Source organism: Zonotrichia leucophrys, chromosome Z (genome assembly GCF_028769735.1).
Source record: "Zonotrichia leucophrys gambelii isolate GWCS_2022_RI chromosome Z, RI_Zleu_2.0, whole genome shotgun sequence".
In the NCBI taxonomy this organism is placed as follows: Eukaryota; Metazoa; Chordata; class Aves; order Passeriformes; family Passerellidae; genus Zonotrichia; species Zonotrichia leucophrys.
The window spans coordinates 13,946,836-13,962,398 of NC_088200.1; the positions used below are offsets into that span (position 1 = coordinate 13,946,836).

A 15,563-nucleotide genomic window follows, 5' to 3' on the forward strand; every position below is an offset into this window, starting at 1 on the left:
CCACATCCTCCCTGGGCAGCTCTTCCAGTGCTCTGCCACCCTCAATGGAAGGAAGTTCTTCCTTGTATTGAGGGGGAAATTTCTGTGTTTTACTTTATGCCCATTGCTCCTCGTCCTGTCACTTTGCACTCTTAAAAAGAGTCTGGTGCCTTCCTCCTGGCAGCTGCCTTGGAGATACTTACTTGCATTAGTGAGATCTCTTCTCCAGACTAAATAGGCTCAGATCCTACCTCTCCTCATAAAAGACATGCTCCAGTGCCCTCACCATCCCTGTAACCCTTCACTGAACCGTATGCTTTAGCTCCTTGGCACTCTTGCAGTAGGGAGCTCAGAACTGGACAAAGTTTTCCAGGTGTGCCTCACTAGGACTGAGGAGAGGAGCAGGATCGCCTCCTTTGACTTGCTGGCCACACTCTTCCCACTGCAGTCTCTCATTGCAGTAGTGTTTGGGGAAAACTGTGTTCCAGGCGTGTACTTCTCCAGGGGCTGGGTGAGCTGGCGCTAGGAGGGCTGTCGTGCTGCTCTCACAGCTGCTTCCTGCTGTGCTGCAGCTCCCAGGTGCTCTCCACCCAGTCCCCTCGCCACGGCCTTTGTGGCTCTGCCAGGGTGTGTAGGATAGCCAAGCTGGAATGGAAGAGGCCAGTGTTTTATTGAGGGACACAAAAGGCAGAGATTGCAGTATTTATACATGATATGTCAAGAAAAGCTGAGCAGAATTTGATGAGGGAAAGGGTCCTCCTGAAGCCCAAAGATGTTCCCTTTTGTGAAATGCCAAAAGAATCATGCTATATACACAAAATAGTACAGCAGTAAGAATATTTACAACAGTAAATATTCTTATTCTTTGACCTGATAGTGCTAATTTGAGCTATTATAATCAAATGTACCACATAAGAGGAGAAATACAAATACAGAAGGGCAAATAATGGTATTTATTCATATTGCACCATGCCCCCACCCTGCAATGGAGATGTGTTTTTCTCCCCTGTTCAGAGGAAGGTCTGTTTGAGCACACAACCCTCAGAGCACAGCAGGTAGGAGGTAACCCATGGCAATGCAGGGAATTAATGTCATACAATGCAGAGCATATTTTGTCTTCAAGATCTTAGAAAAAAAGTCAAATTGTACCTACCTTCTGTTCTGTTGAATGGAAGTTTTTTAAATGGATTTTTACACTCATTCCCAGACACGATGTACTAAATTATCTAGGAGGAAAGAGAAGTGTTTGTGTGTGTTAAATTAGATGTCATAACCAGTGGAAGGAAAATGGAGACTGATAATGTTGAGTAGAAACAAGAAAATTTAGAAGAATATTATTGGATTAAAACAACAGACACAAAGCTGATGGTCAGGGGAGTTACAGGTAGTAAGAATAAACTTTTAGATTGCAGCAGGATCAGTTCAGTGATGATATCACAATAAATATAATCTATATAACTTCAGGTTCTAAAAACAAAGATAGTAGCATTAAATACACATTTATATGCAAGAATTGCCTGAAAATTTTTACATTTCTTATATAATAGGAACATCCTGAACTTGGCAGATTGAGGTTCTTTGCACTGAATATTTGCAGGAAAAATCTGATATAGCAATTCCAATTCTTAGTGTTGTCTTAGGCTGTAGGAAGTCTCGATAATTTCAGATTGTAATTGAAAAATGACACATTTTCTCTCCAAAACTGTGTTTCTTCCTGTTGTAAATGTGATCAAAAACTAACACCTTGATTGTGAGAATCTAATTAAGACAGTCCAACATTGAGTTTGAATTTGGTAGATCTTTCCGCACCAGACATTTCATTGATTGATACTTAAGCAAACATTTCTAACTAGTTAATATTTTGTTTCAAGCAGGTTAATGGAATTTGACCCAAGTTTAACCCTATGCAGATACAAAAAATTAAGATTCCAGATTTGTGGTAAAGTTCTTGCAGATCTTAAAAGGGCTAATTATGAAACACTGCATGGAGCTTGGGTGCATGCTGCTTACATACCTGGCTTGTATGGGAGCCAGGTTTGTAAAAGGACAAAGGACAAAAGAGTCCATTTATTCTTTATGCTGTACTTTAAAACATTTTTTTAAATGTAATTTCTACCTAAATTGAAAAAGGAGCTATTTTCCTTAATAACATGGTACCTTTTTAATCAGTCTTAGTAAATAAAAAAATCTTAAAGTAGTACTGTATGCATTTGTAAAGAACAAAGTCCCTTTAGCAACTGGATAGTTGGGATGCAACTATCAACAATATAATCAACAAAATTGTTATATTTTTTTCCCACTTCTTCTGTAACTGTTAAATACTTTTAGATTCGCAGTGCTGGCTCCTTGCAGCTGGGCGAGGAGGTGCTGTGTCCTCCACAGCAGGGGTGAGCTGTTTGCAGGGGCATCGGTGGGAGAGCACCAGGGGTGTCCCAGGGGCTGCCAGGAGATGGGAAGGGCAGAGGCAGCAGTCGGAGCTGCCTTGGCATTCACCACAACGGGGTTTGTTGTCAGCAGCTGCTGTGCAAGCGCTCTGGGTTAATGAGACATTGGTTTTTTGTTGCATTTCTTTTGGCACTTCAGCCTATCAGCTTGTGGTGTAACTATAGCTGACACTGTTTATCCATCTGTATAAGCATTTAACAAGTATCTAGCGCACATTACTGCGTAGGTGTGCCCAGGTGTGCTCACAGGGCCCTGGTGTTGGGGTTCTTGGATCTCTAAATGTTCTCGTCTTTACTGTCTGACTTTGGCTTGAAAAATGCCTTTGCATTATCCATGAAATTCCATTCATCTTTGGCTTGCAAATAAAATGTTAGAAATCTCCTGCTCCTCCCCCCACCTCTTGCATTCTTCAGGAAAATTTTGGCAGCCTTTGGAATATTAAATAGCTGCGTAGTAATTTTAAGCATGGGTTTGTGCCATGGCCACAGAGCTAAGTACTCACTGGAGAAATGAAAAGGCAGATGAGATTCTTGTCTCTTCTTCCCCACACTGAAGTATTTAATCTCACCTGTGCTGATCTCAAGACCTGTGGCACTCACAGAAAAACATATTTTCTCATGGCAGCTGATACTTATTTTTACTAGCACAAGCAGCAGCACTCTCTCTTCCAGGGATGAGAGTGCAGTTCCTCCTGTCAGCTCAGTATGAGGCTAGGAGAAGAAAAGGTTAAGTGATATGAATAACCAATTGTTCTGTGCTAATTTTCAAAGTTAAGTAACTAATTTCCATAATTATCTGTCTCGCAGTACTGGCTGGATCCCGCAAAGACCCTCGCTGAACATAAAGAATTGATAAACAGTATGTATTTAATTTGAACTTAAAGGACAAAGATGAAGTAACAATGTTCCATCTACACAGTTGGCACAATATTCTACAGATTTATAGTTCTTAACAAGTTTGTTATTGCAGTTCTTTGCTGTATCAAAATTTCACACATGGGTTGCACATGGTATCACTTAAAAGTGTCATAATTGTCCAAAGACTGCTCTGTTCTTAAATTTTGTTATAGGCTAATAAGTGGTGGTATTGTTAATTAGTATAATTTTATAGTGGCTGTGATGCCTCTGTCATGCTTAGCATACCATTACCATTTGCTGTGTGAATGTAACATTTTTTCTGAAAATGTAAAATTTCATAAAATGTTAAGATAGGCTTCTTAATAGCTGTTTTGTAGTCAACTAGTAACAACTAATACCAATTAGCCATTCATGACAACTCACTGTTACACCAATTTTTTTTCATGCAGCTGGACCACCATACACTCTGTATTTTGGCATTAAATTTTATGCAGAAGATCCATGTAAACTAAAGGAAGAAATAACAAGGTACAGTATTTAATAAAAGTATAGTTTGTTGATCTCAGGCTAGCAATACATTTCAACCAGGTGCATATTGTTGTGCCTGGGTTGTTTTTTTTCTTGAACATCTGAATGTTTTTGCTTGAACGTTGGTGTGTATAAACACAATTGTGATTAACTTCACAGTGGTTGGTAGTGAGGACTGTTAGGAAGCCCAGGAAGAAAAGATGTTCTCTGGTGCATCAAGAATCAAAGGGCCTTGATGTACATTTTTAAGAGTGGGTTTTGGGGTTTTTTTTTCCCATATTTTCAGTAATACAGTGTTACAGCTGCATTTATACTATGCTATAACCAAGTTTAGAGTTTACTTGGATATCAGATATAAATACAGGGAATTTTCTTCTTCATTGGCCATAGCTTAAATTCCAGAACTGTTTTTCAAGGGGATTTCTTTTGGACTTACTAAAAATATGTGAAGGAAATTGAAGAGTTGCATGCCTCTGATTCTTTTACCTAAGCTTGTCCTCTGCACGGTATGAGGATGCACACAATAACACATGCACATGCTTGCACACAGACAAACACACAAGGTTATCTGAACTCTCTCACAGTTTTGGGGTTATCTGTCTGTTTTATTTATTAAATGTCTCGGAAAATTAACTTTATGTTCAAAAGGAAATTTGAGAATTTGGGTAGGTAGGTGGACAAAATTAGTGTGCTGGCTTGCTTTAACAAATGCCAAAATACTTCTTTTGATGTCCTAAGAATGTGGCACATGAGGATTCATTAGAATACATGGAAGGTTTTTAATTTTCCTAAATCAAAGGTTGCAGCACAGGCGGAATATTTTTCTTGCTCCAGAGTTTTCTTGCTCTTTTGTTTCCAACTGGCACAACAGGAAAGGAAGTCTCCAATGCAACAAGACTCAGGCTGGTCTGGTAAAAATAAAAAATGCTGTGACTTGGCAGGTGAAAGAATATAAGCTGGCAGCAATGGGATGCCCCTGTACTATGGAAATTTGGTGCCATTCTCTTGTACTTTCCCAGAAGAGCTTTAAATCCTCCTCACAGGGAAAGACAGGTGTCCCTGGGAAAGGGAACTTTGGCCACAGAACCTGTTGTGATTGCCTCCCAGGAGGCAGGGTGGAGCCAGGGGGCTAAATTTTCACAAGTTCTTCCTTTACTCTGTGATAAGGCCAGCCAGTGATCTACACCACTGATTAGTGTGCAAATCCAGTCAAGAAAGGTTCCAGTGTCATTAGGAAGCCTTTGGTCATGACTTGACAGCGTTTGGTCATGCAGAACTGGCACCTTGGGTGTTACAGAAGGCCAGCCTAGGAAAGTGATATAATGGTATTGTCAGTCTTCTATGAAACACATTGAATAGCCAACTGCCTTCAACATCTGTGAGCACTTATTCCCATAGGCTCTTAAAACTGGGAAGAAAGGCTTTTTTTTTTTGTTCAAGAAAATAACAGTAGTAATCCCAATACCAATAATAATAATAGTAAAATACCATCATCTCCTTAGAATAATTTGGGTTATAATAATAATAATAATAATACCACCATCTCCTTAGAATAATTTGGGTTGGAAGGGACTCTTAAAAGTCCTTCTACTTAGGAGGTATTAAAGATCCTCTTTTCCTTTATAATAATAATAATAATATTCTGCCTAACTCTGTAATTCCAGTGATGTGTTAACTGCTTTGTGCTAATCAAGGTGTTTCTTTGGAGCATGTATTTATTACTTTAATGGACATGAGAGCTAGCTCTGTTGTTATTAGATTCTGATGATCTGTGCCATTACATGATTACTCTTTGCAAATAATGAAAACCTGTCAAATTTGTAATTGCTTTGCAGCAGAATCTGTCTGGTTGTCGGCAAAAGCTAACACTGCAGTGTTTGCTAGAGAAAACTTGCAATTTGGCACTCTAATATATGCATGACAAACACAGGCACACAAGATGAGTCTGCTTTAGCTATAGGTATGGACAAAAGGCAAGGAGCTCAGTGGCTTCTGTGGGAATTGAGATTGTTCACCTTACAGTAGTCACTTCAGCAATTAGCAGTGCAGGATGCAGGTGTGTTTTGAGGGTTCCTATGCTACTTTATTTTGAGACTACAGAAATACAGGTTCCTGCTGCAAGGATACGACATTTCTAGCATCCTCTCCTTCCAAACTCTGCTTTGTAGAGGTGGAGAAATGCTAACAGAAACATGAGTGTGCAACAGAAATGCATTTCATATCAGAAAGATGCTGTTGTGTATTTCACAGAGGATGTAAAATCATCTTGGTCACTATCATTATTCATACAGGGAAGATTTGTCTAGGTAGGATTGCAAGCATAAACTAGAAGCAGGACTGAGGTATTGCTTAGAATGAGGAAACACTGAGTGTCTGTGCTTTGTGTTGCCCAGAGACATTCCCAGGAAATTCCTATGCTAATGCCATTCCTCTAAAGTAGAGAACGTTAACCATTTTTTAGAGGATGGACATTCCTACCATAACATCTGTCACAGCACAAACTCTGTGGGAAATCATTAATCAGAAAGACGGGTATCTTTATTCAGAGGCTCATCTGATAATGTCTAGAAAATTTGGTTTTCCTTAAGTTTTCCGACTCAGCTATCATGTAACCTGCAGTTTGTAAAGTTCTCTGAAATCAGTGTAGGTGCACTTTGAACTTACAGAGCATTCCAAGGTGCTTTCATAAGTTACTTGTACTAACACAGAATAAATTATTTGCAGAGTAACTGAATGGCTCTATGTAGATAAAATTGAACTAGTGAATAATAGAAAAGCTATGTGCTTGTATGGAAATTTTTTTTTTCTGTAAAAAATTACCTTCATTGTATTTTTACATTTTGTAGGAAATCAGTCAGTGCAAGAAATTAACTTAGGCTGATGTGAAACACTGCATAAATTTGTTGTAATAAAACCAGATAAAATCCAAATAGTGTTTAAAACATTTTGTAGAAATCATAATGGAATGTTGCAAAACTGCATATCCTTTATATAATGGCTTGTTATCTTGTCTGTTCCATCTGCTTTGGGCTTATTGATTCATTCTAAGTGGTCTCAGCTTTATCAAGTGTAGAAGCAGGTTATGACTTTGAAAATTACATTTTCACCCCTGCTATCACTATTCCAAGCAGGAGAGTATCCTGTGCTATGACAGATTCACTTAGTTGCTGATGACACACCCATCCATCTTTGTCATGGGCTCCATCAAACTTCCCTGCTGCATTGTAGTCAATAGTCTGGTATGTGGAGAGGAAATATTTGAGTAAGCAAGCATCCACTACCCAGTCATCCTGATCCCATAACGAGGTTAAACTTTTGCCCTTTGATAGGTTTCTTGTTCAATTTTTCTGATTCCTATTCCTCTTCCCTACTGCTCCCTCTTCCCGTCCTGACTGCTCTGTGAAAGTTCAAAAGAGGGAAATGACATTTTAGGGAGATAAGTAATTGCATCTGCACAATATAAGCAGATTGGAAAATAGGGAGTGCTCCCTTTCCTGGGTCCTTCCACTGGATGAATCTTTGTTACTTCAGGATCAATAGGGGAAGTCATTTAGAGGGGAATACAGGCATTTACTGTCACGTAGTTATGGTACATGGTATGTGCACAATTAAAGGGATAATATTGAAATATTAAGTGGACTTAAAATAACAACTTTGTTTTGTCTCTGTGTTTTAGGTATCAGTTTTTCTTGCAGGTAAAGCAAGATGTTCTACAGGGCCGTTTGCCTTGTCCAATCAACACTGCAGCACAGCTGGGAGCATACATAATTCAGTGTAAGTTCTCCTGGCCCTCTGAGAGCTAATTTGTTTCAATCCTGCATTGTGATTATTTTAAGTGATGACTGAAGATAGCGTTAACACTTTATGCATTCGCTTCCAAACAGAAGTAGCATGACTGATTTCAGTTCAAGAGCTGTAAATAAATGACCATTCTGAATAGATAATACAGGAGTAATATGGAAATTAGTGTAAAGAAGAAAATCAGTCTGAATACTCTGCTAAACATTATTTGCTTCGCTGGGGAATATTTTATCAAGTACTCAAGTCTTTATGACTTTGGATTACATGTAGAGTATGAAAAAACTTTCATCAGGAGTTTTACAGATTTCAAAGGCTATTGGTAGCCTCAAACCTGGAAAATAAAGCATTATCTCAAAAATTACATTATATCCATATGAATGCAAATTTACTTAATGTGAGGATATGATCTGACCTGACGTGAAGAGTTTTCATTTTATTTAGTATTTATCTACATTCATCCATCAGTAGAGATCTTTTCAGGAGTGGAGGTTATGTGCTACATGCTTAATAGAACTAGTTAGAAGAACTAATTGGAAAGGAGCTGTCTGTCTACTGCAGCTGTTATTGTTTTTCCATTACATCTCAAGATCTATATTCAAACAGAATTGCAACCAAAAATTGTGTGAAGTACCATGCTGGGACCTCTATCAGTAATTTCTTCTGTGGTAAATTTAGATTTGTCTAAAGTGATATGTATCAAGGAAAGACTATTTGTATTTTTGGTGTTTAAAGTGCGACTCAACAACACTTAATATAACATAAAAAATAGTCCTCTTTTTATATCCATTTTGAATGACAGGGCAGAATAACTTGTGCATGAAATAGGAATGGGCCTAATACAGGATTTTGTGGTGGATTTTATGTGTATCTGAAAAGTCAAAATTTCAGGCAGTATTTATTTGTGTACAATTATTTTTTACTTTATTTTGCCATCTAAGAAATATGACATGTCATTCTCTAAACAATTGTTTGCAATGCACATTTCAGTTTACTGGCAGACAAGCCTTCTCTGAAAAATACTTCAAGCGTGAAGCAGGAAAATATGCAATGATGCATCTTCATTTTTATTATGAGAAATGAGTAAAAGGGGTAAATTCATGGCCTTCAGTTATTTTATAAGGTGGTGAGAGCTGTTGTTTCGGTATAGTGTCCTGTTCCTGTAGTTCTAATCTCAAATATTTTTAGTGGAAAACAATGAGAAAGTCTATGGGAGAGAGAAGAGTTAAAGCATAGCCAAGGTTACATACAGTGAGTTAAAGTTAGTCCAGGCTCCAGGAGGTATGCATTCCTACGGGCTCTATAAAAAACTTTATCCTTGTGTTTAGGGTTTGCAGTTGTTCCAAATATGTAAAGACACCTGAGAAATGTCTGTTTGTCTCAGACACTGAATGCATAATTTTAATGGAGGTTTTCCAGTGAGACTTCCCAACATCCATACTGAGTAGCTCACCATCTTTTTCTAGCAACTTCATTTCATCATTTAGAACAGAAACATTAGTAGTTAGATGAGTCTTTTCCTTCTTGGCTCTTGAAGCCTCCTTTTGGCTATGGTTTTGGCTCAGCGGGCATTGGATAGAAAGCTCCTGTGAAATCTTTCTCAGAGAAACTTGGTGTACAAATATTACCCAGGGTTATATAAAATTGAAATACTAACTTCTGCAGAGTTTCTTAGATGCAATTATAGTTAAGATCAGTAGATGTGAATTCTGGCCAAGATGATATTTGTTTTAAAATTATGTTACGACATATGAACAGACATGACTAATGTGAACAAATTCAGGGTTGCGTCAAATGAAATTACATTGACTATTCTTTTTTTTAAGAAACATCTTTTGAAAGCTGTTTTTATTTTAAAGTGAATTTGATATCCAGGAAATACACTGATATTTTATTGAAAGAGGAAAGCTTGTGATTCTTCATAAGAAACACCATTAGAAGACCTTCCCTCCAGGACTCACAGGATATTTACCTCCATTTATATTCCCAGTTTATGTTAAAGTCCCAGCAATAATATGGAACTTTCCTGCCAGTAATACTGCAGTATACCATGAGAGCATAATATTACAAAACTAGACTTTTCTTTTACACTTGTTTTGCGTATGCTGCCAAATAATCAATGTCATTGAATTCAAACTTTGCTGGTTTAGTTAAAATTTTGTCTGGTCTGTAGAAGCAGTAGGTTTCCTTTTGTCAAGGCTTCTAGTTCTCTCTAGTTCTAACCTTCTATATGGATTTTAAAATGCATGAAGACAATTTTTTCTTGCATTTGTGTGTGCTGAGGTGAATAGTTCTGTATTCTCTTCCTTCATTCCTTTTTCTCTTATCTGACTGCCGATAAAATTTGCCGTCAGTTGGAGAGGGGTAGCTGGGCACCGGTGGTTGGACTGTATAACACGTTTTTTGGTTGAGAAGAAGCACAGGTGACCTTTGTTTTCTCCTTGTGTTCTGCAGCTGAGCTGGGGGACTATGACCCATACAAGCACACTGCAGGTTATGTCTCCGAGTACCGCTTCGTTCCTGACCAGAAGGAAGAGCTGGAGGATGCCATAGAGAGGATACACAAGACTCTGATGTAAGAACTCTGTTCTTTTGGGAACCTGGCAGGTAATACCAGACTCAGGGATGCTAGGCAGGTGGGGAGGAACAGCCTGTGGGGCAAAGTGGAGGTTTCTAGACTTGAGGAAAGGACACAGGGAGTCCAGTTGTACCTCTCAGAAGCAGAAGAGATTTTACATGTTGAAGTTGTTCTTTTAGGAAGTCAGTAGGAAAATAGCTGGAAATGTGAGGTGTGTCAGACTTAGGTATGGGCGTTTCAGAGCCAGTAGTTTTAATAAAACATATGCCAGAAATTCACACGTAGAGCCAAAATAAACATTTACTTGCTTATCACCAAGTTCATGTTCCTGGTAAGTGTAAGGAAGCTTGTTCTAACAAATCCAAGTTAGGTGCAATTGTGATATAACCATTTATGAAGATGAGAGCAGTAAGAACCCTTTCATGAGGATGTTCATCATAGCCTTTGACAAAGTAATGCAAAGAGAATCAGTTACCCATCTTGTAGTAGATCTAAATTTCTTGATTCTTTTCTGATAATGAAGACACAGTCTGGATAAAGGTTAAGTAATTTTTGCCTGTAGCACTGCATGTTCATGTTACATGTGTCTTGTTTAATGAGAACAGGTATTAACTCAGGGTCACAGCTGTTCTCTGAAAAGTTTTCCAGTAATTGGAGTCTGTGCCATTTGCCACGTTGACCTGAGCTTTCTCTTCCAGGGAAGAGAGTCTGTTGTTACTAATTATTTCTGTGTGGTTGCATGACAGCCTTATACTAAATTATACTTTTCAGAGAACTTGCTACATGTATTTCTACAAAGTAAAAAAGTATTGTTTTTTTCCATTCCATAGAGAGGGAACTGAGTCGCAGCTTGTTAGTTTGGTTCAACATCACAGAAGTGGTTTGTGAGAAATGAGACTTGAGATAAATTGCTGTGAACTAAGCAGCCTTCATTTCTCTCTCTCAAGTTTCTGTAGTCACTAGATTCAGAAGCCAGTGGTTGTGAAGGGCAGTGATCACTGTCAAACACTAACTGATCTGGAGCCCTGGTACTGTTCTGCTGCTTGGCTGCAGTTGGGTGTCAGGGATTTAGCAGCATCAGAACAGGGAGGAAAGCCAAGGTGTGCTCATTGCTACTTCAGCCCAACTGTTACCATCAGCACTGCCAGCTTTGACTTCTGCACAGGTGGCCACAGGCTCTTCAGCTAAGGAGTGTGAAGCTATAATAGGTGTGGGCATCCGAAATTGTCTCATTGACCTGAGACATTTTAGGGACAGGTGTGTGATATGGTTTGGAAGAACTGTTTTATTCTTTCTGGATCCCAGCATGGAAACATGGGTGCTTCTTGTGTTTGTTTGGTTGGTTTTTGTTTTGTTGGGGTTTTTTTTGTTTTGTTTTGTTTTTCAAAACAGCTATGGCACTGCATATACCTTCCTTTTCCTGGTTATGTCAAGAAAAACTGGTTTTGGTTGCATGTTTCCTCTCAGATTTTGGGTTTTTTACACAGCACAATAGCCATTTGGAGATTCAGTAAGGATGCGTTTTTTTGAGAAAGGTGAGGGAAGAAAGTGGAGGGGGTTTCTGACTCTGCAGCCTGCCTACTGTGGCTGTAGTCTCATCTATAAACCAACATGACAACTCCAAGGTCGGAGAGCAGTGTGAGGTGACCTGATGTTGTCAGGCACGTCTGGAGGATCAAGCAGTGGCTTTGGGGCTCACTTGTGAGGGAAGAAACACTGGTGCTGGAGGAGAGACAGAATCCCTCGGTGCAGACAGGAGAGCTGGTGTTGTGCTGCTGACAGTGCCCATTTCAGGCTGTGGGAGATTTGTCTCGGACTGGTGCTTGGCAAGTCAGCTGCTGCTGTGTATTGAATCAACACTTCACGCTGACAGTGGGGCACAAGCTAAGCAAAAATGGCCCTGATATTTAGCTTTAAGAGCTGCTTTCACTGTTGCTTAGGGCCTCAAATGGCACTCAGGTGCCCTTTGTCCTTCCCAAAGGAGTGCGTGTGTGTCAGCTGCATGGCTGTCACTTTGCCAGCTCTGTCATTCCCACTGGCAAAGACTGCTTTACTTTTGGGATGTGTAGTGCTGAGGAGAGTTTGTGTTTTCACACATGATAAAAATGAAACACTGTTTCTAGTAATGAGAGTTATTTTAGTCCCTGGCAGTTCAGGGACTGTCTGGCTTTGTGTTCTGGCTTCTCCATCTGCTTTTGGGAGGACTTCTACCTTTGGTTTCCATCTGCTTCCTTCAGAAGCTCCAGCTCACATCTTTGCTTCCTTCAATATTTTTGCAAATTCGGTTTCTAAAACATGGTATATTACTCTGAAAGTATTTATAAAAACACACTCAAAAAATTTATTTGACATTTGAGCTTCTTGGTCCTTTCAAAGGCAGGTAAGAATAAAGAATTAAGTGCATCAGCCTTTTTCTAAGCCTGATCAGTAAGGAAAGACTAACAGCAGGGTTTAAATTGGAATTGTATTTTAGCACTAATTCAGTAATGGAATAATCCATTTTGCTCAGGACTGGTATTTAGCCTATTTGCAAATTCAGTGAGACAATGCAGCCCCTGTGACCATTTTGCTTACATTCCTGACATATACTTGCAAACTTCAAATTTAAAAATCAGGCTGCAGAGTAAATTTTTACAGCAAAAGTGTGTAAAAGATGTGACAGATGTGACATTACTGATGTGCTGAATATCCAGTGTTCTACGTGTTCTGAATACAGATAATGAATGACACATCTACTGGGATTTGAAGAAAGGGATTTCTCTTACAAGCTTCAGGTCTGCTGCTTTTCCAGGAGTCCTTGGAGAGAAGAGCACCTGGAAAAGGGACAGTGCTGCTACATGGATAAGATGAGATGAAGCAGTCCATCTCCCAGATACAAAGAAGTCATTTTTAATGCCTTTGAATACCTTTAAATATGTATTGCTTTAATGCTAGCACTGCTGCTTCATGTCTTTGACCTTGGAAGTCCTTTTTTTTTGTCAGCCATAACACAAAGTTGGGAAAAACTGGATGGCAGCTTCTGGGCTAGAGAGAATGGTGACACAAGAAGCAGGAATGTGCCTATTGCAGGATTTTCCAGATCTTTGGTCAAAATGTTGAATGTAGAATGCTCTACTTCACACCTTGAATTTGAAAGGTAGCGCATCCAGTGAAGTATTTCCCAAGAAAACCAACAGGATTAAGCAGGATATGCATCTTTTTGAGCTGATATTTTTGCAAGATGTACTGTACTTTCCCAAAACAGTCCAGTTGCTTTCAGATAAGTATTAAAAAGAAGTGAAAACAAAAACATTACTTCAGCTCTTTCAGGCTTACAAAAGAGAATCTTGTTCTTGTATCAGTGACAGATACTAAGCAAAGAGCAAATTAAATTCTGAGGATAATGCTTTGAATTTTTTTAGTTGTTTTGGTCTTTTGAAAATAAGTTATTTTTCAGTTATGTCAAATATGTTCCTACTAGCCAGGATATTTCCCTTACCAGTTTTCCCAGTTGTTTCCTGCCAGTGGTACTTTTAAACTGATGGATTGATATCTGTAGCTAGGAAGGCAGGCAGGATCTTTGAAATAGCTAATCTCATGAGACAGACTCCAAATCTTGTTTTCAACACAGCAGACCTGCGTGCTGCCAGCTGGTGTGACTTACTGTAGGCAAGATTTTACGGAGAATGTAATAATTTCTCTGAAGTTATCCACCTTGCTTTCATGAGCTTCAACACTTCCATGGGGAATAGTACCCCAACCAGTCGTTCTATTCCTGCTTTATTAATAATAATGTAATTATTGGGAAAAAAAAGTTATTTGCTTATTGAAGCCTGAAAATGAAATGTGTGAAGTATGTTTGTGGCAGCAATGAAAAGACAAAAGGCAGTGCATTAGGCAAACATTATATATATGATAGCATATATGTCTGTGCTAGGAGACCTCTAGAGATCTAGTCTTATTTGGAATAAGAAGTTCAGAGTTGAAAAGACCATGAGAGTCTAAAAAACTGGTAAGAAGGCCTGCGTATAGGAAACTATTTTTATTAATATGATTTATTTTGATATGTTGATTGGAATTACAAGATTCTTAAAAATAATTGTGTTTACAGGGGTCAAGTTCCTGCTGAGGCAGAAGTGAACTACTTAGGTGTGGCCAAATCTCTGGAAATGTATGGGGTGGATCTCCATCCTGTTTATGTAAGTATTAACTGTGAAAAATGGTTACTGCACTAATGTGTGAAACAGTACTTATGTAGTTTTGTTGCCACAGGATAACTGAAAAGGGAGCACTACTCAAGAAATGCAAAGGAACATGTATTTACAGACTGAGAGGATTCAGTTATTCATATATACAAAAGCCTAATGATTTTCAGATCAAATGGTGTGATTGTGTTATGCCTCTAAAACCCAATGAGTTATATTCTGGATAAAAACAATTCAGACAGAAAAGAAGAAATTTGTGCAAGTGTCAGGAGACATGAGTGAGGGTTATCACCTTTGTTTTTGACAGAAGAATTTGCACATTATTTTAGTTTAAAAAAGAGCAAATGTGTCCTGAAACCTTTTCAATACCATGGCAAAAATTAGGGTGGAGTAGCAGTAGCATATCTGGCTTTTTAAAATATTTGTTGTCAAGGTTTTGCTAAAGATCCAGAGTATGTTTCCATTTTTTTCCCGTGTTGTATCATGCAGCATTGCAAGTTGTCTGTATTGCCTCAGAAAACCCTTCCATTTCTTTTGTCTGTCAGCATGTATGTTGGGACTGGATCCAAGTCATTACCTGGAGGGTATGTGCTCCTGGTGAAAACATCATTCTATCTTGTTGGAATTATTCTGCTTGTGGCAGGCATTTTTTTGAATAGAAGAAAATCAGGAGTTCAAATGGGGAGTTGTAGTATAGATAGTTCTCTGAGTTAGTTATCAGTACTTTGTAAAATTATTTGAAATAAAATAAAGAAATCAAGATAGTACCTGAAGATTAAATATGTGTTTCCTCTGAAAAATGTGTGGATGCAATATAAAGTACCTTTTAATGCAACCTATGGCTTAATTATATTCATATCCCAGGCTTTGTTCCCCTCCCACCAATGGAAAAATGGGGAGTTACTGGAACAAGATCCAACATGATCCAACAAAATCATGTTAAATTAGTACAGCCTGGAATTTTTTTGCCTCATAACTTGCTTTTATTGTGCAATGAAATCCCTGCCTGGGTAACCTGTGAACATCATTGTTCCTACTTAAATTGCATCGGCAGCAGAAGCCCTCATTTGAGAGTGAAACTGCACACACGATGAGATGCAGTTATTTTCCTCCTTGGTCACATTTAAAGTAAAGTTGCCTTTAGCAGTTAATTCACTGAGGAGCACAGGCAGAGCTTGCCAGGTGTGCTTGACC

General features: G+C 38.7%; 1 protein-coding gene across 2 annotated transcripts in view; it reads left to right on the plus strand.

Annotated features, from left to right (window-relative positions):
• The window catches only part of EPB41L4A (erythrocyte membrane protein band 4.1 like 4A), a 117,782-nt gene that overhangs the window by 50,569 nt on the left and 51,650 nt on the right, over positions 1–15,563 (plus strand). For both annotated transcript variants that reach the window (XM_064736236.1, XM_064736237.1), the window contains exons 3-7: positions 3,231–3,282; positions 3,731–3,809; positions 7,486–7,583; positions 10,062–10,182; positions 14,276–14,363. In XM_064736236.1, the coding sequence (XP_064592306.1) occupies positions 3,231–3,282; positions 3,731–3,809; positions 7,486–7,583; positions 10,062–10,182; positions 14,276–14,363 (438 nt within the window). The remainder of the gene's footprint in view (positions 1–3,230; positions 3,283–3,730; positions 3,810–7,485; positions 7,584–10,061; positions 10,183–14,275; positions 14,364–15,563) is intronic.